This window comes from Nicotiana sylvestris, chromosome 12 (assembly GCF_000393655.2).
Source record: "Nicotiana sylvestris chromosome 12, ASM39365v2, whole genome shotgun sequence".
Taxonomy (NCBI): domain Eukaryota; kingdom Viridiplantae; phylum Streptophyta; class Magnoliopsida; order Solanales; family Solanaceae; genus Nicotiana; species Nicotiana sylvestris.
The window spans coordinates 108,926,134-108,953,436 of record NC_091068.1 but is presented as its reverse complement, the minus strand read 5'-3'; the positions used below and the strand labels follow the sequence as shown (position 1 = coordinate 108,953,436).

The 27,303-nt window shown below is 37.6% G+C and overlaps 1 protein-coding gene across 3 annotated transcripts; it reads right to left on the bottom strand.

Annotated features, from left to right (window-relative positions):
- Window positions 1-5,892: 5,892 nt before the first annotated feature.
- Window positions 5,893-27,269, bottom strand: LOC104246813 (ubiquitin C-terminal hydrolase 12-like). 3 transcript variants are annotated; one of them, XM_009802699.2, is made up of 32 exons: window positions 27,066-27,269; window positions 25,768-25,855; window positions 25,480-25,627; window positions 25,227-25,384; window positions 23,199-23,464; window positions 22,874-23,092; window positions 22,694-22,802; window positions 22,499-22,614; window positions 21,469-21,567; window positions 20,461-20,570; window positions 19,300-19,374; window positions 18,792-18,870; window positions 18,567-18,713; window positions 18,391-18,471; window positions 18,186-18,305; window positions 17,590-17,712; window positions 15,382-15,459; window positions 15,194-15,282; window positions 14,955-15,063; window positions 14,802-14,870; window positions 14,600-14,710; window positions 14,253-14,308; window positions 13,992-14,169; window positions 13,708-13,809; window positions 13,557-13,628; window positions 10,082-10,147; window positions 9,854-9,919; window positions 9,408-9,494; window positions 9,170-9,286; window positions 8,970-9,044; window positions 8,741-8,824; window positions 5,893-6,429 (listed from the first exon to the last, which is right to left on the bottom strand). In XM_009802699.2, exons 1-32 carry the CDS (start codon window positions 27,093-27,095, stop codon window positions 6,388-6,390), a joined length of 3,369 nt encoding a protein of 1,122 aa, XP_009801001.1. In that variant the 5' UTR covers window positions 27,096-27,269; the 3' UTR covers window positions 5,893-6,387. The 3 variants fall into 3 exon arrangements, with proteins under 3 accessions (XP_009801001.1, XP_009801009.1, XP_070021713.1); XM_009802707.2 differs by having other exon boundaries at window positions 25,768-25,852; XM_070165612.1 differs by lacking the exon at window positions 27,066-27,269 and having other exon boundaries at window positions 25,768-25,933.
- Between the last annotated feature and the right edge of the window lie 34 nt (window positions 27,270-27,303).

Below are 27,303 nucleotides of genomic sequence, written 5' to 3'. Positions count from 1 at the left end.
CTGCCTCTTTATGAGAGGATGTGCAACAGCATCGACACCACAACTGGCAGGATCGGAAGAATAGGTCGTCGGGTCGTCAGCAACCTACAAAACAAGTACTAAACTTAGCATGTGACAAAGTATATTTGTATTGTACGTGTTAAGTCAAAAAATATATTCCCACCGTGGTCTCGTCGGCCTCCTGAATATACGCATCAGTGGTATCCTCATCAAAGCATGTAGTGGCCTCAAAGATGGGCTGGGACGATGCCTTCATAAGAAAGTTAAAAATTAATTAATGGCAACTCATTAAGGAAAAAAAAATAAATTGAAATTTTAAAGTAATACAAACATACCTGCGCCTGTGATAGATCCGCATCAACCGCCGGGGATGAGGCATAACTCAACCTGCGCCCGCCATCCACGTCCCGGGTGGGCCGATCCTCAGCTGCGGTAGATGGGCATGCAAAGTACTGGTCTACATCCCCGTCGAATGTACCCGTGATCGACAATGCTCCTGACGGGGTGACCTGCGATGCTGGCAGAGATAGCTGAAGGCTGTACGAAGGCATGTTGCTGGAAGGCTCATCTTGCCGAGGTATATAACCCGGCTGATCATCTCCGAGCGCCACAACTCCAAAGTCCTCATCATGTCCCTCAACAGGTGGGTCGACAGGTGCCTCAACGCTCCCTTGCTGGGGACCACCTCCTCGCCGTCCCCCGCGACCCCGTGGAGCACCCCTACCTCGTGGGGCACCCCTCCCTCATGCCCTACCCCTGCCTCGTGGGACACCCCTAGCCCGATGGTAGTCCTCTGGCGCCGCATACTGAGCCTCGTGGTCCAACCTCACGGCATCTCTCGCCTGAAACAGGGTCCGACGAGCCAACTGTGCCACCCGCCGGCCATAGTCAACGACTGCAGGGATGTCGGTATGCTGCTGCATCTCCTGTCCCAACTGGTAGAGGTGATGATGCCCAATAGCCTGTGAAATATTTAAAATATTAATTAAATAACGCAATATAACAAATATATGATATTAATAAGCCAAAAAACATACCAGTGCCTCGTGTCTCCCGGTGTATGGTCTGTAGCGCTCGCCAAGTACATGAATGGGGTTCCTGATAATCAGTCGGGTGTGACGGCGGTACCATGATGCATACATATGAATAGTGGCCTCCTGGGTAAATGTAGGTGCTGGCGGAATACGGTCAGCTCGGTGCTCCTCCCAAATAAGGACCTGCTGCTCTAGCCATCCCATATATATATCGTCCATCCTGGCACGGTCATCCCGCTGATAGCGTATAGCCACCCATCCAGGACCCCTAGGTATAGGCTGGGGACGGTGAAACTGGCGAAGCACACGCTCTGTGGCATGATACTCAACCCTATCGAAGAAGATCATCGGGACGGAGGTGCTCCAAAACATTCGATCGACTAAGCAATAAAAGGGCAGCTGAGCTACCAACTCGTCGATGTATGGCGTCCAGATGAACTGCCAAATAATAACATAAAAGTGAGTATGTGCAACACAACTTAATTTAAACAAGTAAGTGTATGTACATATCTACCTGTCCGTCTACCAGCATATCTAGCACATCCCTGATAAGGGGGAGATTATGATGAGCATCGGTCCCTCGGTAGTTCCCACGCCGGAGAATCCACCTAGAAGCTAGAGGGAGAAACGGATAAGCCTCACCAGGCGCAAGTGCTGGTAGAGGTGGCTGCAACGGCATGATCCGCTGCCAGGCCCAAACCTAAGATAAAAGGTTGATGTAAAATTTATGAGTCATTTCGACCATATAGAATTCGGAGAAATGAACAGAGTATTCGAAAATGTTGTCACCTGTAGGAGGGGCAGAAAACCACATATGTCCACCGCTGGGCCCATGCTCGCCCGGCACATGCTCCTATACAGGTATGCGAGAACAGCAGCACCTCAATTGTACTGGGGTAAACCATCCAACTCCTGAAGATGATGGAGAAAGCGCATACTCACTTTACTCCCCGAAGTGTTCGGGAACAAGACACACCCGAAAAGCAGGAGCAGCGCCAACCGCGTGTACCTCTCAATATGGAGATCCTCCGTCTCGTCGGTAATGTCTGGGTGCAAAAACGCCATATGATCTCTGATGGCTAACAAAGCAACGCGACTGCCCCCAGCGTCACCCTGAGGTCTATAACCAGTAAAATGCATCATCATATCCAAAAATTATGCACGCTTCATGGATCTAATGTACTGGAGCAGTGCTACGGCCCGTCCATCTACGCGCAGCCCGTACAAAACCTGAACATCCTCCAGCGTGATGGTGGCCTCTCCAGTGGGCAAGTGAAAAGTGTGCGTCTCCGGTCGCCACCGCTCTACCAAGGCCGTGATGAGAGACCAATCAAGATACATCCGTCCAAGCTCAAAAATAGTATAGAAGCCCGTAGCCTGTAGGCGCGCGACTACGCGGGCATGGAAAGGATGCTCCCCGATGAACTCCCATAAATCGTCAGGTCTCCTGGGACGGAGAGGCTGCATCGATAGTTGTCCCTCCCATACAAATGAGAACCTATGGTCGCCCTGCAACACTAGTAGTTGATCCTCGACAGGCCCGGGATGCGCAGGCGGAGGAAAGTCCATGTCGTCTACTATAATTTAAACAAAATTAATTGTGTGTGTTAGCTTAATAAATTAAATAATTAATTATGTTTAAAATTGGACTGATTAATTATGTATGGGTTCCAGGCTCGATTTTTGAGGCTCGGTAGCACCGAGTTATACTTAATTATTATGCGTGTCAATTTTAACATTTTTAGAATTGTGTGTGTTAGCTTAATAAATTAAATAATTAATTATGTTTACAATTGGACTGAATAATTATATATGGGTTCCAGGCTCATTTTTTGAGGCCCGGTAGCACCGAGTTATCCTTAATTATTATGCGTATCAATTTCAACATTTTTAGAATTGTGTCTGTTAGCTTAATAAATTAAATAATTAATTATGTTTACAATTGGACTGAATAATTATGCGTGTCAATTTTAACATTTTTAGAATTGTGTGTGTTAGCTTAATAAATTAAATAATTAATTATGTTTACAATTGGACTGAATAATTATGTATGGGTTCCAGGCTCATTTTTTGAGGCTAGGTAGTACCGAGTTATCCTTAATTATTATGCGTGTCAATTTCAATATTTTTAGAATTGTGTCTGTTAGCTTAATAAATTAAATAATTAATTATGTTTACAATTGGACTGAATAATTATGTATGGGTTCCAGACTCGATTTTTGAGGCTCGGTAGCACCGAGTTATCCTTAATTATTATGCGTGTCAATTTTAACATTTTTAGAATTGTGTGTGCTAGCTTAATAAATTAAATAATTAATTATGTTTACAATTGGACAGAATAATTATGTATGGGTTCCAGGCTCGATATTTGAGTTAATTTTACAACATATAGGAATTTGTTACTTTTGTAAGTTTATTGTTATAATTAAATAATTAATTTTGTAAAGTGTAATTGGATAGAGTTTGCAGTTACTACATACTTAAACTACATAGACTCTACGTTAAAAGGCTCTACATTTTACTACGCTAAAAGGCTCTATATTTTACAACACTAACAGGCTCTATATTTTACTACGCTAAAAGGCTATTTATTTTACTACGCTAAAAGGTCACTATTACATATAAAAACAACTAACATAAAATACAAATATGAACAACAAACAAAATAAATAATATTAATTTTTTAACAATACAAATAATTTATCAAATTTTAATAATTTTTTGTACCAAAGCTAATAAATCAATCCGGGTATAAATAAGATACAAATTTAAACACAAACATAACACAAATTAACATGGAAACACATTAAACAATACAAATATGCATGTACTATACGAGTTTCGACATAAACAAAATTGAAATACCTCGATCTAAGTTTTTTAAATTTGATTGAAATCGAATTTTTGCACCCGAAAGAAGGAATCCAAAGCTTGTCTTGTATGTGGGACCTACACTCCTTGCTCTTTAGGTGACGGGTGGGGCCCAAAAAAATTTTTGAAGTTTGACGGGGGTGGGGGGGGTGCGCAGCAGAATCGAAGGTTTTTGGTTTCCTTCGGTTCAGTGGTCCAAGGAAGAAGAAGGGGTTGGGCCCAGCATCTTAGTAAAACGCAGTATAGTACTGATTTACAATTTAAACAAAAATGCAGTACTATACTGCGAATTACTTTAACGGCAAAATTTTCGTACTATCAAATTTTAATAATTTTTTGTACCAAAGCTAATAAATCAATCCGGGTATAAATAAGATACAAATTTAAACACAAACATAACACAAATTAACATGGAAACACATTAAACAATACAAATATGCATGTACTATACGAGTTTAGACATAAACAAAATTGAAATACCTCGATTTAAGTTTTTTAAATTTGATTGAAATCGAATTTTTGCACCCAAAAGAAGGAATCCAAAGCTTGTCTTGTATGTGGGACCTACACTCCTTGCTCTTTAGGTGACGGGTGGGGCCCAAAAAAAATTTTGAAGTTTGACGGGGGGTGGGGGGGGTGCGCAGCAGAATCGAAGGTTTTTGGTTTCCTTCGGTTCAGTGGTCCAAGGAAGAAGAAGGGGCTGGGCCCAGCATCTTAGTAAAACGCAGTATAGTACTGATTTACAAAAAAAAAAATTAAACAAAAATGCAGTACTATACTGCGAATTACTTTAACGGCAAAATTTTCGTTAAAGTAATTCGCAGTATAATACTGCGTTTTACTTATTTATATAACTTTTTTTTAAGTAGTACAAAAGTATTTTTTGTCCAAAAAATGATTAAAAAAGTTTCGGACTCGTTGTGTGATTTACTTTAAGTCACATTTCTCTAGTCTGATTTGTTGTCAATTTAGCTTCAAAGAGGTGAAGCATTGATCTTTTCAAAAGTATGCTGTACGAACTTTAGCTTTTTAACGGTTGAGAACAGCAATAAATTGAAAAATGAAAGAATATTCCCACAGTACAAACAAGAAAAGGTGCAATTGCCAAGATACAGTGTTTATGTGTACACCATGATATCATTGCAATAATTCCACAGCTAAGCTTGTTTGGCAATTATTTAACCTTAATTAGTAGATTCCTGACTAAATAAAATTACGGTGTGTTGGAGAAAACTATTGAAGAATATCTAAGCTTATTCAACAAGAGAAAGAACTAGTGTTATCTTGAACTATCTCTCTACCCATAGATCCCAAATAAGTCATTAGTTGATTCTCTAAAATTGACTTACTATCACAATCAATTTTAAAGATTTTCCTGTGAAACATCTCAATCCCGTGATGGGCTAATATATCATCATCGTCTGCCATCAAGAAAGATGAGAACTAAGGCATCATCAGTTTAAGCAATAATTGTTTCTACATATAGTTGTTTAGATGAAATAACTCGGTAAAATAAATCAGTGTTATCAAAGCGCAAAAAAACTCTAAGATCCGTTGGGGCTTAAGCGCAAAGTGCAAATAAAGTTTGGGCTTTAATGAAAAAAGACCAACTCAAGAAAGAAATTGAAAAAAAATTACGATAAAAGGAAATATCAATTATTTAGTGTTGCCTTTTAAAGGTTACACTCATTGGCAAGGAAAAATATATCTTAGAGCCTTCATGCGATATTGAAGCGCCCACAAAGCGAGGCGAAGAGCTCAACATATTTTGAGCTTCGCTTCAGGACGAGCACGATTTAAGCGTACCTATGACAACACTGAAATAAATGCAGTGAATTAACACTTCTACCAGTCCAGCGGGCCTTCATTCATTAACAAAAGAAGCGAAAAGATAGCCAACAAATGAAAAATTCACATACTTGAGTGCGCGGTTTTCTCAGTTTCGGCCAAACTAAACTAACATAACAGCAAAACAAACACGGAGAAATGAAGCAAAGAAACATATACCAATACTATAGGGAGATTTTACAAGCCCATCCCTCACAAGTATGACATTACATACAACCAAACTGAGGACTGGGAAAATTCTGTAAAATAAAATGCAGATAATGCAAGTCAATGCACCCAACTATATCAACTATACATCCCTTCAACCAAAATCTTATATGCAGAAGATAATGTCAAAAAGACCCAACCCTCAGCAGAGTAATAGCTGAAGGCGAGGGCAGAAACTGCAGCGCACATCCTAACTAAACTAAAGAGCAAAATACAAACCTCCCTTACCCAAACCAAACTAAAAGGAAGAATAATAGCCTGCAGTCTGACCAAATTACCAGGAGGAAAATAATATTCATGCTAATCTCTTCTCTTCATTCTACTTATCATCCTGCCATAGCTCACAACTCTTTTACATATCCCTTCTAGCTCGTGAGGGGTGTACACTGTACAACCAAAGCCCTGCTGGAGTATCAACAGACCCTATTCAATTGTATATCTTGACTGGCTTTTCAAAGGTGTGGCGGTTCTGCAAAATTCAGAGTGAAATATTAAAGCATAATGAACTAACTAATAGAGGTCCTTCTAACATAAAATGACCACATTATAAGGCAACAAGCTGCTCAAAGGGAAGGTCCAGCACACCAGTAATATTAAGTCCTTCCGCAACTATTAAACTGATGTTTTTTGGTACTACACATGCAAACCACTAATTGAATTAATATCATTGTGAAAAATGGCAACGTCAGCCATATCTAATAGTATCTGACTGCACCCCCCAAAAGAGAAGGTATAGCACTAGAGAAATTAAACCATTGTCTGCAACTATTAACTGAATTTATTATTATTATTATTATTATTATTATTATTATTATTATTATTATTATTATTATTATTATTATAATAATTGATCTACGACCTGAATACCTTATCACATAGCAAGATCTAGGTCACAATCTAGTCGCCAGAACTACAGTAAAGACGGTAAATCTTAACTTGGCCCTAACAGTTTGTCAAAAGCTAAAAGCATGCAATAACGAAAGTAAATTAATATAAATCAGGCTTTGTAGATTATAAGAGCATAACCTGTTTCATCTAACTGACACTACGTACTTTATGGCATTGTGAAGAGTGATTAGTCCCTTTGTACTGATTAAGGCAAACTAATTCTAGTCAAAAGTGATTAGTCCCTTTGTACTATTTTTTGTTTTTTCTGACAAGCCCTTTGTACTGATTTAATAGCCTAAATCATTCAGTTGTCCTTCCCAATTCGCTTGTCCTTTAGCCGAGCTTTCCCTTTGAAAATTTTAAACTACTATATTAGTACATTTTAGATTATTATAACCCTGACATGACAATTGCCCATTAAAGTCCTCAAACTTCCCAAATTTCAATTATTATTATTTAAATACTACTATGCCAAGCTCAAACATAAAAATATATCCTTAATCCACCACATGGAAGTCAACCTATTGCACCTATTTTTTATGCAAATAGAGTACCTAATTGAAATTAGAGTAAAGATCTAAGCCTCCACAAAACCTTAGAGCAATCTGTAGAGTGCCTCAAGACATGATACAATCCATTGGAAACCCTTAAACAACAAATGAGGGAAAAGTATATTTACTAACGCCTTCCCGCACGTATAACCTAGTTCTAGGGTTTACACGTTAACTGAAGATAATTTTACCCCTTCTTTGTTATTTTTGTTCTCTTAAAATAAAGAGAGAAGAGGCTCAATAGTAGCGGGCTTAGAGCAGAGGGAAACAGATTAGGCGCAACAAGCAGTGGGCCTGGAACAAACATTAGAAACTCAATGGAATGCATTTTGTGTGTGAAAGATAGAAAGAGAGGCGCCCATAGTAGCTTCATAGGCTGACCTAAGAGAGAGAGCCCAGCGCAATAGAAGATGAAGAGAGAGCATGCGATTGTGAAAACGAACTCACCAAAGTTTGGGTTCTAATACCAAGAAAATGGATTCCGGGCCTCACTCAACCCTAGAACTAGCTCATGAGGTGAGGATTGCGTAAAACCATATAAAAAGAGAACATCTCATTCGCTCCCTCTGCACGCCCAGGCAACATGAGGCACAACTTTGGGTAAACCATAAGAATAGGCCTGGCTTTGATACCATGTGAAAGAATCTGAACATTTAACCCCAAGACCTTAAGGCAATGCACGGAATGGACCAGGACATTATAAACCTAAACCCTTATTATACAAATAATGAGAGACAAGTGCATTTCCCAACAATTAGGCTTTATACTGTATAATGCTTTAGGGTGTTTGGATAACAAGAGAAGTTGCTATATCTGTTTTTCCCACTTCAAAAATCCTCATTCTCTTTTTCTATTGCCATTCCATATTTCCTGCATGAATCGGAACGACGAACTTATCCAGAAGAAAAAAATTCAGAACAAGAAAGACATGTCAATGATTTCCATTCAGCTTCCTTGCATATATAATTTATTAAATGTGCTACAATGGGAGACTTAAATTGTTTCAACCAGTACATTCTAAAAAGAAAATTGTTTCAACCAGTAAATTTTTACGGGCTATTTTCAAAGAGAGATTTGTGACATTTGTCAAACTGTATGTGCCTGTTTCATTAGCCCAAGTAAAATATTAGTATGAGAGGGGTATATATATATATATATATATAATGGCTAACAAAAGAATATGTTCCGCTCAGATCAATAACTATAAGAGTTAACAGCCCTTTAAGAGGAGCCAAAATTAAGATTGTACAATTGAGTTACTCACATGTTTAATCCGGTAACCAAAAGGTAACTCCTAGTATCTTGGAGTTATGCAGAAGCCATAAGACCTAGAGAATTTACCTGACTAACATATGGCCTCTTAGATGTATTATCTGCATGTTCCAATCCAAGGTACTGCTCCCAAGCACCATAAACATCTCTCCTCTGCAACAGGAATATAAGCATTTTCAGCATGGACAGAATTTGGAAACAAAGAAAACATAACTAAAGCTGACCCAAACACTTATACGGAAGTTGACAATGAAATCCAAGGGGAGGAAGAAAATACAAGATAACATCAATACACTACCTGAAAGCGGCTGGATACAATGTCCGAATCCTGAAGGTATTCCGGGCGCCCCAATGATAAAAATGCAAATTTCCACTAGCCATCAAAAGAGTAGAGTCAACCCCCAAGTCAGTCATAGGGCTTTCAAAATTAAACCACCATGCTATAAGTATGCAAGCATATTCCATCTGCAGCAAAAGCTTTGTGCTCACGCACTGTACCTTAGAAAACTCCTCATCTGGAACCTGCAATTTCTTTTGAATGCGCACTTTAATCTCCGCTAAAGTTTCACCTTCATGGATGACCAGAAAGAAAGGTTCTCCAAAATTCTGCACTTGCTGTAGAAAACCAATCCAGTTACTAATTTCAACATCAGATGCAGCAGTGTATCAGTAACATCTTAGTAAACATCAGATGCAACAGTGTATCAGTAACATCAAACAAGCCGATATGTAATACCATTTGATTTTGTGGAGTCTCTTTCGTGAAATGGTAAACATGAATTAGACGATCATGGGGACCAAGATTTTTCTCCCCCTCTGGTATCTGCAAAAAAATTAAAATAAAATAGATACAGTAGTAAGCAAGTAGACAATATGCCATAAATATCATCATTAATTGCCCAGATTGAACTGTCTAAAGCAGAGAGGTCGGTGGAACAGAAGGCCTAACAATTAAAGCTGACACAGCAAAGCATAGCAATCAAATTAAAACCCAGACCCTAGATTATCCATTTTGAAAGAGGGTGGGGGAGGAATGGAATATTTATTCAAATTTCTGCTTAAACTTTCAAAACCTCACCAGTTTTTTTTTATTTTGTTGTTGAAAAAAAAGAGGTAAAAAGACCAAAAGGAGATGAGGAAGAGAGAAGAAGAAACCAGCCAGACAACACCTAGAGAACTAACCTCCTCTGCCCGCAATGTCCAATACTGGTCATTTATATTCTCAATCTTTTCAGTGAGCGGAAAGATCTGGCAGATTAGCAATAACGAAAGAATGCATTAGATAGACAGACAAAAAGAACATATAAGCTAGCAGTGCTAGTCTTGAAAGGCCATTTTGCTATCAAACTAAAATGTCAGCACAAACATAATAAAAGATAAAAGTATTGGACTTATATTAGGACTACTCACCTTATAAATCTTGTGATAGAAGACTTCGAGTAATCTAAGCTCTGCATTTGGATGGGACAACTCTACCTGTTGCAGCAACCATATGCCAGTAGTTATATTCTCATACCAGAAACAGAAGCCATCATTAAACAGAAGCCACCATTAGACATATAATATTGGTTGCACAATATACATGACAGATCTAAATCTCGTATTGCCAGTCAAGCTCCGCATGATCTTTTCCTTTTTCCTTTGTAGATAGGATGCAGGGAGAAGACAGGGAGGCAAATGTCCTCAAAAAAATGCATGTAGAAAGATTTTCTTCGTAATATATACACAGATGAAAAACATTAGGGTGCACATTCACGGGAAATCCTTTATTAATGGCTTTAAATAAGATAATCTGATGGGAAAGAGAGTACTCCCGTCGCCTAAAAAAAGAAAGATTGCCGTCTTCCAAAGTGAAACAAATTCACAAAAAGATTGCCAACCCCCACATGTAAAAAATAGTGAACTTTCACATACTCAATTATGGTCAAACAAATTGAAAAGCAAAAGTTGCAAACTTGTACTTCTCATGTCACTTCTAAATCTCTAAATGTTATTTTAAAAGACATGTTATTTTCAATAGACAATTTGACCATTGCCAATCTAGCATAAAATACTGTCAATCTGACCCTTGAGAACTGAAATATGACAATCTGATTGAGGGAAAAGGTACTAACCAAAGTAGCAGAAAAACACACACTGGCGTAGTGTAGGAAATGAATGCAAATACCAACTCTTCAATTATTACTAATACTATGGCTCGATCCCAAACAAGTTGGGGTAGGTTGACTGTTCAACTCTTCAATTATTAAGGTAAATAAATAACACGAGTTAGACAAGACTGTATCCTTTTCCTACATGTTCTCCACAGAACCTGAATCCATCAAACGACATTCAGCAATGCATAAAGTACCTAAAATACATAATCATCAAGACATAAGAAATCAACCACATTAGGAAACTGCTTTTTTCCTGCTGGGTGCAAAAAATTGCTTTCTTCCTTATGCAAGATCAACAATGCTAAAAATCCAAGAAATTCAAGAAGCGAAGAATCCATCCAAGATTAGGATTTCTTTTCCTTAAAGATTAGGATTTGTTATTTCTTATTTCCTAGTAATTTAATTTTTGTTTTAGTAGGATTATATTTGTAGTTCTAGTCAAACTAGGATTGTTAGTTGGTATCTCATTCTTACTAGAATTCTTTTTCCTATTTTAGTTAGGACAGGTTTTCTGTCTTATTCTTATTCTAGTTTAATTAGGATTAGTTTTCCTTAACATTATCAATTTTACTCATTGTAAGGTCTATTTAAAGGGCTCAATATGCTGAAAATAAAGGTTGGTGATTAGTTTTTTTAAGTTTTTGCTTCAAAAACGTGATTGATCTTTTATTTCATTCTTCTTCCTTTATTCTAACGCTTCTTGCAATCTTGCAGGATTGAGGAACGTGCGGGTGAGGTTTCTTTCCATCTTACATTCTTCTAACATGAGTTTGAAGAACGTTTTCGCTAGTTTTGTGAAAAACTTTAGCGGGGTGCTTTTATTTTTCTCTATTCTTTGTACTTGAGAGGTGCAAAACTTTGAAAGTACATCAATTTGGTATCAGAGCGCAAGTTCCAAATCCGAATTCTTGATTTGCTACCTTGTTCATTGTGTCACCAAACAACAAAATACCAAGTTCGGGATTTTCTTCAATGGATCTTCAATTAAGAGTTCATAAATTAAGAACTAGAATCCTTGAACGAGACAACGAAGAAATTAAAGTGCAGCTAGATGACTTGAAGGAATCAATGGAGAATCTGACTAAATTGGTTGAATGTTTGGTGTTTCAAAATCAGCCACCAAATCTATCACAACGCCTGCTACCTCCACCAACACGACCACCTCCATCACCATATAATATACCAGTGCTACTGCCACGTCTACCACTTCGATATCCACCAATGTAACTTCAAAGAACAAGATATATTGAGCAAGCTGAAGAGGTTGAAGCTGACCAAGGCGCAAAGGTACCAAGGCACCATGCCCAATATGATAATTATTCTGGTAATCAAGGGATTGAAGAGCACAAAGCTGATGACTACCAATATCAAAGAGACGAGGAACATGCATTGGATCCAAAACTTGAGGAATTACCACCAAAGTTTTATGACGATCCATTGGATTATCCAGCCATGGGTGTAGTTGACTTTTCGCCTTTCAGAGATGCTCAAAACAATATTGACTTGATTGTTGACTCAATCATCCCAAACAAGTCAGCATATTGCGTTAATCCTAAAGTCCATAAAAACATACATGAACAAGAGGAAGGATTACCTAAGGAGTGGATAATGGAGAGTTTGAGGTATATTGGAGAAATAAGATGTGTTCACCTCATAAATATTTATCACCATCATCAAAGTGACTGTTAGTGTACAAGCATAGCAATTGATGCAGCCTCAAGAAAAACGTTGATCTCTATGCTTAATTCAAAGTTAGACATAGAGTTGGTTAAGTTTCATGAAGTTCCAACATCAATAACTTCATATCATAAGTTGAAGTTTGAGAGTCAACATAGAAAGATTACATGGAAAAGACTTGGTAGAAAGTTGAAACTTAGAAAGTGAGGATTTAGTTCGACCACATGCTAAGTTTGCTTACAACGTGAAGAAGCTCTATGATAAACTAGCAAAATGTAACTTAAAACCTGGTGAGCATTGGGTCCCCCTTTTTTTCCCGTCGTGGGTCTCCATTCTTACTATAGCAAATTTTGTGCCATCTACGGAAGTTGTTAGACTCGAGGATGAGTCTTTTTCAACCAGGGGAGAATGATGCAAGATCAAGAATGCTAAAAATCCAAGAAATTCAATAAGCGAAGAATCCATCCAAGATTAGGATTTCTTTTCCTTAGAGATTAGGATTTGTTATTTCTTATTTCCTAGTAATTTAATTCTTGTTTTAGTAGGATTATATTTGTAGTTGTAGTCAAACTAGGATTGTTAGTTGGTATCTCATTCTTACTAGAATTCTTTTTCCTATTTTAGTTAGGATAGGTTTTCTTAGCCTTATTCTTATTCTAGTTTAATTAGGATTAGTTTTTCTTAACCTTATCAATTTTACTCATTGTAAGCCCTATTAAAAGGGCTCAATATGCTGAAAATAAAGGTTGGTGATTAGTTTTTCTAAGTTTTTGCTTCAAAAACGTGATTGATCTTTTATTTCATTCTTCTTCATTTATTCAACGTTTCTTGCAATCTTGCGGGATTGAGGAACGTGCGGGTGAGGTTTCTTTCCATCTTACATTCTTCTAACGTGAGTTTGAAGAACGCTTTCGCTAGTTTTGTGAAAAACTTTAGCGGGGTGCTTTTGTTTTTCTCTATTCTTTGTACTTGAGAGGTGCAAAACCTTGAAAGTACATCACTTCCTTTCATAGACTCAATATTGCAATTCAGGTTGCTACACCTATCTATACCTTTGATTTGATTTCATTAAGAACATCCCCCACGGTACTCTGCTTAGGCAATCTTACATTCAAAATTTCAACCTGAAAGCAATGAAAAAAATGTAATGAGGAAAAGTAATAATTTGATTTGATTCAAATGATTTTGCCATACTAGACACACCTCATCCTTCGTAGAATGATGAAAAGCAACTTTGAGCGTCTTCAGACATTGTAATTCTGGCAGAGGAATGTCCAGAACTTCGTAATAAAGTATATCAGAAATCTATCATCCACCCAAAAAAAAATGAGATGTGGTTAGTCCATTGCCACATTAGATCCTGTGGTTAGTCCATTGCCACATTAGATCCTACCAAAATAGTATATACTACTGTCCACTGCTATGATGAGTAAAGCGTTAAACGTCACCATGTGCTCCCAAGATAAAGTCAGTTCATGTTAACAAACCTGATTGTAATGGATTAGCATGTCTACCAAATGATCCACAGACCGATATTTGATGGGGTTAGGCTTGGGTTGCTGAGAGTAGCAGTTGTGTGGAGTAAGCCTAATTTTGGAGGGATCATCCACACCAAGCCGTTGCGCCACTCTCTCCACTACATCATCATATGTATCACTTTTTGCTCTGTAATTTTACAAAAACAAATAGTTATAGATGTAAGCAAATGCTTTGCAATAAATCAAAAGATAAGATACAAATAAACTTACAACTCTAGACAGAAATCATCCTCCTTCGGTTTCTCCAGTGCTCGAAAGTGGACAATCTGTAAACAACGAACTCAGATTTAAGGAATCAAAATGGAGAAAGTAAAACATAAAGAGCCAGTTGTACGGTGTACGCAAGCATAAAACATAAATTAAGGCGAGAAAGATGTCACATATACAGTAACAAAAATGATGCAACTAGTCAAGGCAAAAACCCAGGGGAGTTTTGAAACTTATTTCCTTTGGCACCACCATAGAGGATCATAAACCAAAAAATAAGGGATAAGAATTAACTTCAACATAAAGAGCATCAACAGCTTAGCGAAAACTGGAGCAGTATGGGGATTCACCTGGCGATTTTTTACATATTCCAGATATGAAGGAACATCCGGAAATCGGACTTGTTCTTCAACTTCAGGCAAAGCTTTCTTTTGAAAGCATATAATGTCACCATCTTCAATCTATAAAAATTCAGTCAGTCAGCAAAGAAAATCTACACCTGAGAAGATATGAGCTTTCAGCAACTGGGTGGGGAAAACAGAAGACAAAAACCTGGCTAAATCGAAATGAAGCCTTTCTATCTAGTCTTTCACACATGACAGAAGGTTCAAATTTTATTTCCTGTAAAGGAAAAAGACATTCTCATGCCACGTCAATAAGATCGATAACTGTATCAATAACAGAGAGAAGGCAACAGTAACACACCTCAAAAAGGTCAATTTCTTGGTCAGGAGCAAATCCAGCCAATTCATTCAGTTTTGGAAGTATTTCAATTGGCTTACTAGTACTCTTCACAAAAAGCCTACCAACATATCTGGAAATGCAAAAAGGGAATAAATCTTGTCATTAGACCTTGTCATAAAAATCTTCAAAAAAAAAAAAAAGACCTTGTCACATGCCAAAATATTTCTAACATGAGGTTCCTTTAAGAGCAAAAGACTTACTGAAGCTCTTCTTTCTCAGGATCATAAAGCTTAAAGAAAAGGAGTATATCATCTTTACTTTTGTCAGGTGGAGGACTAGGAACGAGATCCTGAAATATTGCATGAGTTAAAAGGTAAAGTACAGTAGAATCTAAGGCAAAAAAACACTTGTCAATAAAGGAAAGTAATCCAAGGAAATTTAAAGGTACCAGGCCAAGGTCCACTTCCAAAAATAATTTTAACTCAGCATTGTTGGTCTTGTTAGAAACTTCCCTTAACTGACCAACCTGCACATACAGATAGTTGTCTTCAAACAACAGTATACATCGTTTAAGAAAAGCTAAAAGCGTGGAATTATGCAATTATTATGAAGAATCATAGAAGCAAAACAAGGCAAAGTATTTTTGTTGGATAGGCAGAAGAGAATGTATGCAGTAAAATGACATTTAAAGGTACAACAATACAATTCTAGAATCATAAAGCTAAGACATTCAGTTGTTGGCAATCAAAATTTTGTAAAGATGATAATACATTAGTTAGTGCAAACATTTTAAGAAACCAACATTTGCATGTCCATGATTTCTTATTAGTTTGACAAGATAAGAGATAACTACACAACAAATGAAATGCCATTGTATAACCTACTAAGTTGCTCGGACACGAGTGCGGGTATCCGACACGGGTGCGAATCTAGAGGTCGGATCCTTCGAGATGTAAATTCTAAGATTCGGGGATACGGATCCTAGTACGGATACATGTGCAGGGATCCGGCTAAAAATGTCGAGTTGTCCCACATCGGTGGGATTTGAGGTCATTGGTCTCCTTATATGGTCTTGGGCAATCCTCACCTCATATGCTAGCGTTTGGAGTTGAGTTAGGTCCAAGGTCCATTTATCATGGTATCAGAGCCGGGCTCATCCCAATTATTGTTGCCGATATTGAGCCCCCATTTATGTTGTCCACGCTCCAGTTTGCAGACCTGGGCGTGAGGGGAGGTGTTGAGTTGTCCCACATCGGTGGGATTTGAGGTCCTTGGTCTCCTTATATGGTCTTGGGCAATACTCACCTCATAAGCTAGCTTTTGAGTTGAGTTAGGCCCAAAGTCCATTTATCATAAGATAGTTCAAAAAAACAAAAAATATGAAAATATCTCTAAATTATGAGAAAATTTGTGAAATACTTACGGATAGCTTGTAAAGTGTGGATTTCTTTTTTATTCTCAAGTTGCAGATAAGTAAAGGATTGATTTCCTAGATAAGGTATGTTATTTTCTCCAAATTTACCCTAGTTTTAGTTCTGATTTCGGGAATCAAATTGTATCTCGTCTCGAATTTTTTTGTCCGTTGTGGTCAAAGTACCCAAAATTGTTTGACCAGATCCGGTGCGGATCCCACACCCATACTAGTGTCGTGTCGTCACGGGTGCGGCACCTAAACTACCGTGTCGGAGCAACTTAGATAACCTAAACTAAGAATAATTTTACATGGATGAATAAACTTGGAAAAATAGTATTCCAACGCCTACCGTATCAGTTCTTTGCAAGGATCATAAACGAATCAAACAAGAAGCTCTGCTTAGGAAATTTGGAGAAACTGAATACTAAAGCAAGTTGCCTTATGAATCCTCCACCATTTGATTTCCCGGTAATAGAATTGAATATTTCTCCTTCATTGATATTTTTAATACAGTGAGAATGGTAGTGGAGTTCTCAGAGGACTCACATGTTTTTCTTTATGACGATGGAGAATAACAGCCAGTGCTGAATCTTGCTTATAATCTATTCAGTCAGCCCACTCTTCCCCTACTTCTTTACAGCGAGGAGAGGAATTACCAAGAAAGAAGAAGCATAAGCTTTCCGTAGTCATTATATGGCCTTAGAATTTCATAAGGATCACTATGGCCTTACTTCTAAATTAACTATGACAATCAAGTTCGTTTTTTTCTTGGTACACTAGATCTAATTTTCTTCAACCACAAGATCGAATCCTTCTATTTCTAGGATGTTGTGCTATGTTCGTTTTGTAGACCAGTTTTTTAAAAAGTTTGAAATTCAAAAACATGAAAACCCTACACCACCCAAGAAGAGATAATAGATATCCACAAACTTATTCTAATTAACTATCTTTTCCAAAGAATGAAACACAAGACTGCAACAAATTATCATCTCCTTACGGTGCACACTGATTCTACAAAAGAAAAAAACCACCTTCTAGCTTAGATGAAGTTAACAAAAAAGTTCTCCGTGCCCTCAACAGCAGAGGCTTGAATCCAACAGACTCAGAAATTATGCACAAACATTACCAATGCAAAAACATGATTGAAACTATGAACATGTATTATTTCCCGGAACAGGTAAATACTGCCATAACAAATTGCAAAAAACTCAGAATGGGTATGAGAAAGATAAAAGGACTCACGGTTTGTAGTTCCTCCTGCGGAGTTAATGGGCGATTGGGCCGATATGTGTGATTTTGCCGCTTTGCCCAAATCCAGAAACGCTGGAATTGAACTGGGAGACCCAATTCTTTTGCAACTTCCTCCTGTAGCAACGGGTAGTTTGGTCAAACACAAGCGAGAATATCCACGAAATAGGACTACCACATAAACATGCCAAAGATATGAACAGGCACCACAAATAGAAATTAGTAACTCATTGATTGTATAGACGGGAGAAGGCCAAAAAGGTCATCCTTGAGAACAAATCTCAGCCTCCTGATTCTGATTCAATTCCACAGATAACATTTCCATCCTTGCTTGATTGAATAAAGGTTATTAACAAGGATCAAACAACAGAAACAAAGAGGTCCACACAACTAAAGTTATTGGGAAGTGATGTGCTACTTGAGTCCAAACCTATGTTACTTGGATCCTCCAAAGATCTCAGCGCACTTGTGTCGAATCCTCAAAAATGCATAGCTTTTGGAGGATCCAACACACACGAGACGGCATTTTAAAAATATCAAGCAACATAGGTCTAAACTAAGCAACAATAATTATAGAAAGTGAATAGTACCTTGAAAAGGTTAAAAGGCATCTGTTTCTGAATTCGAAAGCTACGAACTTTGTCATGATCAACAAGATCAAAATATATCTCCTTTCCTATCTGCTCCCTAAGATCCTCATCACGTGCAACCTACATACACACATACACGAGTCGATCAACACAACATATTCAAGGAGAGAAAACTTATTATCTGACACATCCATTTGAAAATTACCTTGATAATTGTATAAAGGTGGGCCTGTGCTTTGTATCGTCTCTTGTCCTCCTTCTCTTCTTGTTCTTTCTTCAACCTTATCTGAAATGAAACAAAAAAATAGAATTTATCACGGGCAAACTGAGTAACAGGTGCACAAAATCTATTTCTTGCCTGGAGAATTTTTGAAAACATACCCTTAGGTGTTCCGCAATGTCTTTCTCACCGACATCACAAATTATTTTATCCTTGTCACTCTCACGTATATAAACAAGCATGTACGCGTTGGAGTATTTTGTAAACTTAAAGGGAGTGTTATTGAAGCCAGGATTTGTCTGTGGCAACTGTTAAAGCAAAAGTAAGTCCAAATCAAAGCATGACACCACAAGACACAATTTAGACCTGCTATTAGCGACATATACCTCCTCCTCTCCACCATATTGTTCCTCTAGAGCCCTCTTCAAGTCTTCTTTTGTCACCCGTTCATCATCAAACTTATACCTAGCATAGAACCAAATAATCACATCCAATCAGAGCCCAATCACAAAGATTAACTTTTCAGTTTATCTGAATGACATATGATAGATACAGAATTTTTTTGTTACCGCTCTGTGATCCTACGGGAAAATTATATATGTAGATACAAGTGCCCATCCCCCACCCCACCCCCCACCCCTAAAAAAACAAAGAGAAAGATGACATCAGAGACCTGACGTAGAATATTACGAAGAGAATTCCAAAACTTGAAGCTAATAAAATCCAAGTATATTTAGATTCTTTGCCAGTCTCAACATGCTTGAAGTACATGTTTATATACATCACACATAAAAGCATGTGTGAACACGGTGTTCGGGTGCATGTTCGTGAACATCTTGGATTATTAGAAGAAAGAGACAGAGGAAGAAAATATTTTACAGAGACAGTGCATACCATTGATCTGATAGTGTTGGCCTGATGAAAGCATAATAGTGTCCACCATGCACACCACCACTATGAACCAACACACTGCATTAAGAAAAGGGCAAGGCGATACTCTTAGCATAAAAATAAAAGATAATGCTAAGCATCTAGGCTAGCCAATGGTTCAGAATATCATATCACTAATGAACAAAAGGAAACAGCACAAAGAATAGTGACATACAATTCATTGTAAAATCTTAAGCAAATACAACATAAGAGAATGAAAGCAAGTGTGAAAAAAAGTCTCAGTAACTACAAAAAGGTTTTCATGGTACATATGGTTTATAAAGAGCAAAAGAAACACATCAGAAAAAATAGATGTGTATAAAGCATAGTTGAGTTAAGACGAATACTTTGCACACAGTCCTAGCCAACTAGATTATGGGACAACCAGAGCAAAGTCATAGTTGGGATTGAGGACTGGGAATTAGCAGTAGTAAGTCAGCTTTGCTCCGTGTAACAAGGGTATTTTGGACCAGGATACCGAGTAGGGGGAAAATGCAGTAGCTTCACAGTAAAGTTTCCTACACTTCCTTATGTCGAGTAATGGAAGAGTGGTAAGTTATAAATGCTTCAAGCTTGAAAAAGGTAAAAACTTGGCGAATAACCTTATGCAAAGTGAGGTAGCAAAAGAGGCATCGAATGTGTTCTCTGTTCTTTTTGGAATAGAATGATTAAGGCCGACATCAATCGTGAATGTCTTTTCCCATTGAGAGGTTGAAAGTCCATAAAGAAGTAATGAAGTTTTGGGATACTGCTTACCCGTGCATCATGTGGTATATATAGACAGAAAGAAATAGGAGATGCTTTGAGGGAGGTAAGAGCAGTGCATAGCTTAAAGCACAGATATTTGACAAACTTGTTCTATTTTTGTATAATAAAAAGGATGCAAATTAATCAGAAAGCAATGATGATTTGTCCTGTATCTTAGAGATGTAATCAAAAGGCTTAAGTTGCACCAACTTACCTTTTGATTTAATGTGAATAAAATACCTTTACTTATCAAAAAAAAAAAGACTGACTTATTTCATACCCAACTGATTAGGCAAAGAAGTCAAAACAAAAAGTCTTCGCAATTGCGTACTAGTGTGTTTGTCCGCACATACACATAGAAAAGAGAGTTAAACTTACCTATGAAGTGTGTAGAGATTCCGGACGCTCCTATCTGCATCAGGAGACAAATATTTGCCATTCTCCCTATCAAGGTCAAGTTCTAGAGGAAATTCATAACGGTCATTTATCTGCAACATAGAAGCAAGATTGTAACACGTGAGCATCTGAACACTACAATATGGGATTCAATACCATCAATAATATATTAGAAGAACATGTAAACTACATTTCAAGGAATATATTACTTGTAAGAGACCGTTATAAAACTACAGTTAATCATTTTCTGATGTTCAGATTAAATAGACAAACATTTGCAGCATCTGATAGTAGGACGACGGAAGATTTGGGGGTCATGATGGTTGTGGTTGGTAACAAAGTTAATAATCAGTAACAGGACCATTTTTTAGGAGACAATTCAACCGTATTATCCGATAGTGGCAGAGGAGCCGCAGTGAAGAATAAATCGTGCCCCACTGTTTCTTTTCTCTGATGGAAAAGCTTCTGTTAAAAAAGACAAAAATTCTGCCCACAATTCAACAAACAAGTTCATAAAAATTGGAAAACCTTCCACTGAAAATATTCCAACTACCAAATAGCACCTTTAAAGAAAATACTATATGGTCCTACGCTTCTAGAAAATGATGATCACAAACTTTCAACCTTGGGCTTTTCCTTTATTCTAGTTTGTTTTAACAGGTTCACTTTCAAGTTTCTTTTCATTGCCCCATTATTTCGGATAAGGTAGTAGGATATTGAAGTAATACACTTCTTTTGCCGAACATTTATGTTCGGACCCGCAAACAGCAAATAACACTCACTCTAGGAAGGGAACCATGGAACAATCCAAAAAGCTATGTGAGCCAGCAGTGACAAAAGGTATGCTCTATTTCATATGCCAAACGTATTTGCTTGAACCAAATACGGGAAATAACACCATTTTAGAAAGAGAAATTATGAATCAACCCAAAACCTAATATTACAGATCAAATCATATAGCAAGCTGAGAAAGAAGAAACTAGTACTAACCTTAACCATTGTATCTCGCATGAAATCATATTCAAATCTTTTTAGCTGAAGCTGGAGAACTGGAGGGAAGTCAATAAATAGTACACCTTTTTTTGCATCCTGAAATCAACACAGCACTCCATATTCACAACAGAAGAAAAAAAAAAGGCAACAAATAAGAGTCAGTTGCTGGCTTAAGGAAGTCCTTTGTGACATTCTCTACTATTTAGCTTTATGAGTTCAAGTAGCAAGTTCTTTAAATTCAACATGCTGGTAGGGTATTTCATGTGTCTTCCGACTTCCTGCATAATGGCATTCTTAGCACCAATCTAGCCCCAAGACCCCACAAAATACAAATCCAAATAAGACGTTTGATTCATCCATTAGGTCCCCCTTAGTGGTACCTCCTACTATCCCTCATCTATTTGGAATTTTTAATTTACATCGGAGAACTACCAACACCGTCCGCCCCAAAAAACATAGGAAGCGGAAAAACAGAAAGGCTGAATTAGGCTCCAAATTATATGCCTATTCAGTTGAGAAGATACTCCTCCATCATGTGGATGGACCTTCTGAGAGAAAAAAAAAACATATTCAGTTAAAAAGATTAATATTCTTGTTGCATTTTCACAAGAATATGGATGGTCTAATGTTTTAGAGAGATACTAGTGAATCCCAAGCTCCTATTCTAACCAATTTGGACTCGCACTATCCAATTTCAAGCTTCTTATTTCCATTGTTGTGGAAACATTACAAATGATCAGCAGAGGCAAAAAAACTAGGTGATTTTTTTCCACCTGTCCAAGCCTTGGTGGACAGAGGTACCTATGCTGGTGGGAGGTAGCAACCCAAGAATGAGTCAAGGTGCGTGCAACCTAGCCCGGACACGACGGTTATAAAAAAAATGATTGTGACAAGTAGATCTTTTTTCAGTTTCTATACGGAGCATAAAAATAATTGAAAACTTTTTGATTCTTTATTGTTATAAATGAGGACATGTAACCACAACAAAGGCCCATCAATTTATTGTTCATTGATAAGAGTGTTGAACCTGCAAACCATGTTCTTCAGCATGGTACTTATTATCGCCTTCTAGACGTTCAACTTCAACATATTTGTCAAAAGAGGCATAAACATCGCGACAGCCTTTGACGTCGAGTTGAAGATCTGCAGAAGTTTATTAAAAAAATAAGTCCATGAGCAGGCATTAAGGATTCAAGGGACAAATCTGAGGATAAGCAGATACCATAAAATGACTCTTTTCTCGTTGATTTGAAGTCCACATTGATACATTCTATGTAATTCATATGGTGCCCCTCAAATAACTTTTGAATTGTCCCTTCCACAACCGTACCCTGGACAAAAACATCATTAGAAGATCCAATAAGATCATCAAAATTTGCAATTAGTCATTTTGTAATCATACCTTCATCTTGTCTTCAAGCTTTTCACACAACACTCTGTTTAGTTCTTGCACATCATGCTGCATGAATGAATCATATGTGTCCCATCCAAAAGATTTTGTCAATTCTTTTGTCGCCACACTGGTATCACTATATTGGAGCTTATAAAATAAACTTTGCAGAGCCAACGGGATGCTCCCCGATGGCATGTCATTCTCTGTAGTTGGCATGTGATACACAGCCTGGGGGGGCCAACAACCCAAAATGAGGATATTGCATTCTAGAACCAATAAAACAAATATACTTACTAAAAAACTTGCATCATAAAAAACTAGAACATATGCTAACCTTTCTAAAGTAGGGGATATGGTACAAGGTTTGTAGGAGAGAGTTCATGTAACAAGTAGCTCCCTGATTCTTAAGCCCAACATATCCTGTCTCCTTCTTTGAGTCATATGTCCAGTAATCAATGACCTTTCGTACAGCAACATCGGCTTCAATAACAACTTTATCATTTACAAGATATCCCTTATTGGGGTCATAAAGATCACTTAGAAGCATGAAAGATGTGAAGCCCCAGTCACTCTCTCTTTGGTTAAACTGGTGTTGCGTCTCTGCAACCAAAAAACAATTCAAATCCATGCCAGTATGAGACAAACACATATTGTTCATCATTAATTGGCATCTCAGGCTCCCTGAGAGCCATTCAGTTCTGTAACTCACAATCAAGTCAATTTTCTAACAAACCTGCAGATCACTAATCCAATACACTGGGTATGTTGTTGTTATTGTTGTATTTGGTTTTTCCTTTTCGCTGACCCTAACTTGTTTGGGATTGAGATGTAGTTGTTGTTATGATTTTGTCTTTATGGGATAAGTTTCCTAATTCCTAGACTGTTAACAGCAAGCGTAAAAACAGTTTAGGAAGCCTCATTCAGGAATTTGGAGCAGCCTGGAGTAATGAAGTTGCCAATTTTTCTCCTATTCAATAGGTTCAAATAAATTTTCCATATGTTTATTGCAATAAATAGGTAAAGATTTACCATACCTTTCAATTAATGTCTCTCTTCCATCTTATCTCAGTATACTATTCTTTTGCTTGGCTGTTTGACCGTCCTTTTTCGAATAAATTAAACTTCATTTATTATTATCAAACCAAGATGGTGCAGAGAGATATACAAGAATCCTTTTCCAATTGTAGTTAAGCATTAATTCAGCAAATGAAGATGATATCGTCAACCCTATAAAAAAGAAACTTGCCGCACTGGTTTAGTGCAAGCATTTTTTTTTTAAAAGATTACTTATCCCCCTCCCCACAAAACCCAAAAAAAAAGGACAGACATATGGTTGTACTCCTATCCTTGTGTGGCAGAAAAGGTTCAAATAGACTCCCATTTCTTTTTACATCTTGCGTCCATTATTAGTCTGAAGCTTTTTTAGCGTTTAATTTATTACAGCTAAGGTTCACCCACTCCACACAAAAAGAGCAACGTGAAAAGAAGAAGAAAACTAAAATTCATGAAATGCAGGACTTCACATTCTGCTCAGTGTGTTTCTTTATGAACTGCTTTTGACAAGAAAAAAGAATGAACTCCAAAAGTGAAGATGACCTGATAATATATAATGATCTGATTACGCCAATTCTGATGAGATAATTTGAACGGCTGATTGGCTGTTTCTGATTTTGCAGGTTTTTGACTCGTAGGTTAAAAGATTGAAACGAAGGTGGACACACCTTCGGTGGGACAATAAATAAAGTCTCTAACTTTACTTATTCAATCAAACTCAGCTCAATTCCAAGTTAGCTGTGGTGGGCGATATAAATCCTCTATATTCATTATGCTGTAAGATTGAGCCAAGGTGCAACCACAGTATATGCATTCTTGAAATGACACATTTCCAGAAGAAATGGTTACTACCATCCGGTGGAATTTAAAATGTAAAAGATCAAAAGGGCGAAACAAATATTCACATGATAGATTGGTATGAAACCCTTAACAGACAAAAGGATGGTGAAGCTTTTATTATGCGCCATAAGTCTGCAAGCTCTTAAGCAAAAACTTTAAAATGAAAAGATATTGATTTTTACGACACTAAGAAAGGTAAGGTAATGGAAAAGAAAAAATCAAAATAGGCATACAATTTACAAACAAAAAGACACGCAAAGGATGAGTCAACGTCAGGAAAGGTAAGACACTACTTCTTCTTTTTTCCCTAAAGGAAGTTTCATTAAGTGTACTTCGACGGAGGGAGAAATGAGAATATTCCAAGACACGTGAAAAGGCAATGAAGGAAAAAATAAAATCTGACATCCCAATCGTACGGATGAAATTTGGATTCAAGCTTTAGGTGCACCGAAACAGGACAAGAAAGTACCTTTTTTCACTGAATATTTGGGGTTTATTTGATTTACAACAGCTAAGCTGAACTGGGCATATCTGTTCCACCCATATGGCAATGTAGATGAATCTGCCACATCTAAATACATTGACAAACAATCCACGTTGTTTCCTTTTGGAAATATAAGCACTCGCCTACAAACCAATGCCAGTCATAGGCCAATTATAACCCAATCTAAAAAAAAAATTATTAAAGTAAACCACCAATTTAAGCAATAAATGCCACTTACCATTTATAACTACCAACAACAAAAGCCTCGGAATATAGCTTCTTCACAGATAACCGAGAGAAATTGTCAATTGTCCAAGTAAACCGGGATGCCTGTGGCTCATCTACGGCTTGACTCTCCCCCGTACTAGCATTCTCAGCAGGTGCCACTATTAATCAAATTCACCATATGATCACATCAAAACGTTACAACAAGATCCAAGACAAGCATAAGACTGATCAATTACCAACCTAAACTCCTCTAAAACAGAAAAGGAACTCAAATAGCAACAGTTAAAAGAGGAACAACCTTCCATGGGCTGAGGCCCTTCAACTAAGGGCTGAGGACCTTCAACTAAGTCAGAATGTGGCACAAGCATCTCCTCTTCTTCCTGCTGCTGAATTATTCCCAAAAAAAGAGTAATTTCAGAGATTGCTAAAACAAAGACACTTGCACCCATGTGCGCCCATCCGTACCAACCTTGTCGGACAGGTTCACCTGACACATATGCTTGTAGGCGCTATCAGATTGCCAGTTGATTATTCAAGACAAGGAAAAACTTGCCGCAACAACAACATAATCAAATAAAATAAAATAAAAAATAAGATGCAACACTGTGAGCTCATCTGCCCCAATCTAAGCAGGGCAGGTCTACCAGGGACCAACTTGTGGGCTATAGCAGATTTCCAAGTGATTAATTGAGGTGCGCGCAAGATGCGCTACGCACCTTTATTAAAACTAAAATAAAACGGGATATCAACTCTATGGGTTCAACTTTTAAAGTTTTAATATATAACCCATTATATTTTTAAAGTGATGGGTTCATATCTACTATTTTTGCAATTTTAACAAGTTTTTACATATACATTTCTACTCCGCGTTGAAAGTTATGGGTTCGATTGAACCCGTCATTACCACACTACATCCGCCCCTGTGCCCCAATCCAAGTAAGCATTTATTGAGGATTACCTAGTGAATTAGTCAATGACTAAATGTGGTAACTCTATTTCTTTTTTTATAACCGTGGTGTACGGGCCAGCTTGTACGCACCTCGACTAATTCCACGGTGTACCTGTTACCTCCCACCAGCATAGGTACCGGGTTAACTATGTCTATCCAGTTGCAGGTAACTCTATTTAATAAGCATTGATTAATAACCTAGACTAAATAGTAAGTTACATGCTATAACAGGTTAAACTACACTGATAGTGTAAGATAAATTTACATTGTCAGTACATATAACCAATCCAAAAATAAGAAAGACTGCATGCATCATAAATGCAAAACAAATAAACATAAAAGCAAGTCAGGAGCATGATCTAGTAAAACCCTAACCCAGTCCTTTGAATCAAAAACACTACTTTTTTTTCTCCATTCACAACAACGCAGCTCAATTTACGAACCAATGAAAGACAATTTAGTCCCTAAACCCTACCTTGCCATAACAAAAACCCTAGCTGATCACAAACCTATTCAATGCGAGACAACTTTTGACATCACTTGAACATGCGAACAATTAACAAATTTGACCAAGAAAAAGGCATATAAATAGACATTTCTATCGATAGTAACAGTGAATTTAACGAAGTAATGTAGGGAAGACTCACATCCAACGGTTGAGGATTCAGCATGGTCATGCTTGAGGATAACGACTGACCGTCCGATCAACTATGGAAAAAAAATTGCCCTAGTAGGGGTGGGTAGGGGTGAGGGGGTGGGGGGGGGCTAAATGAAGAAACTGAGTTTTTAGAAAGAAGGATGAGTTCTGATCGAGAGTGTTGTTTGGTTGGGTTTTCGATTGGGGGAAGGGATACGTTTGGAAATTAGGGAAAATAAAAGGGTAAA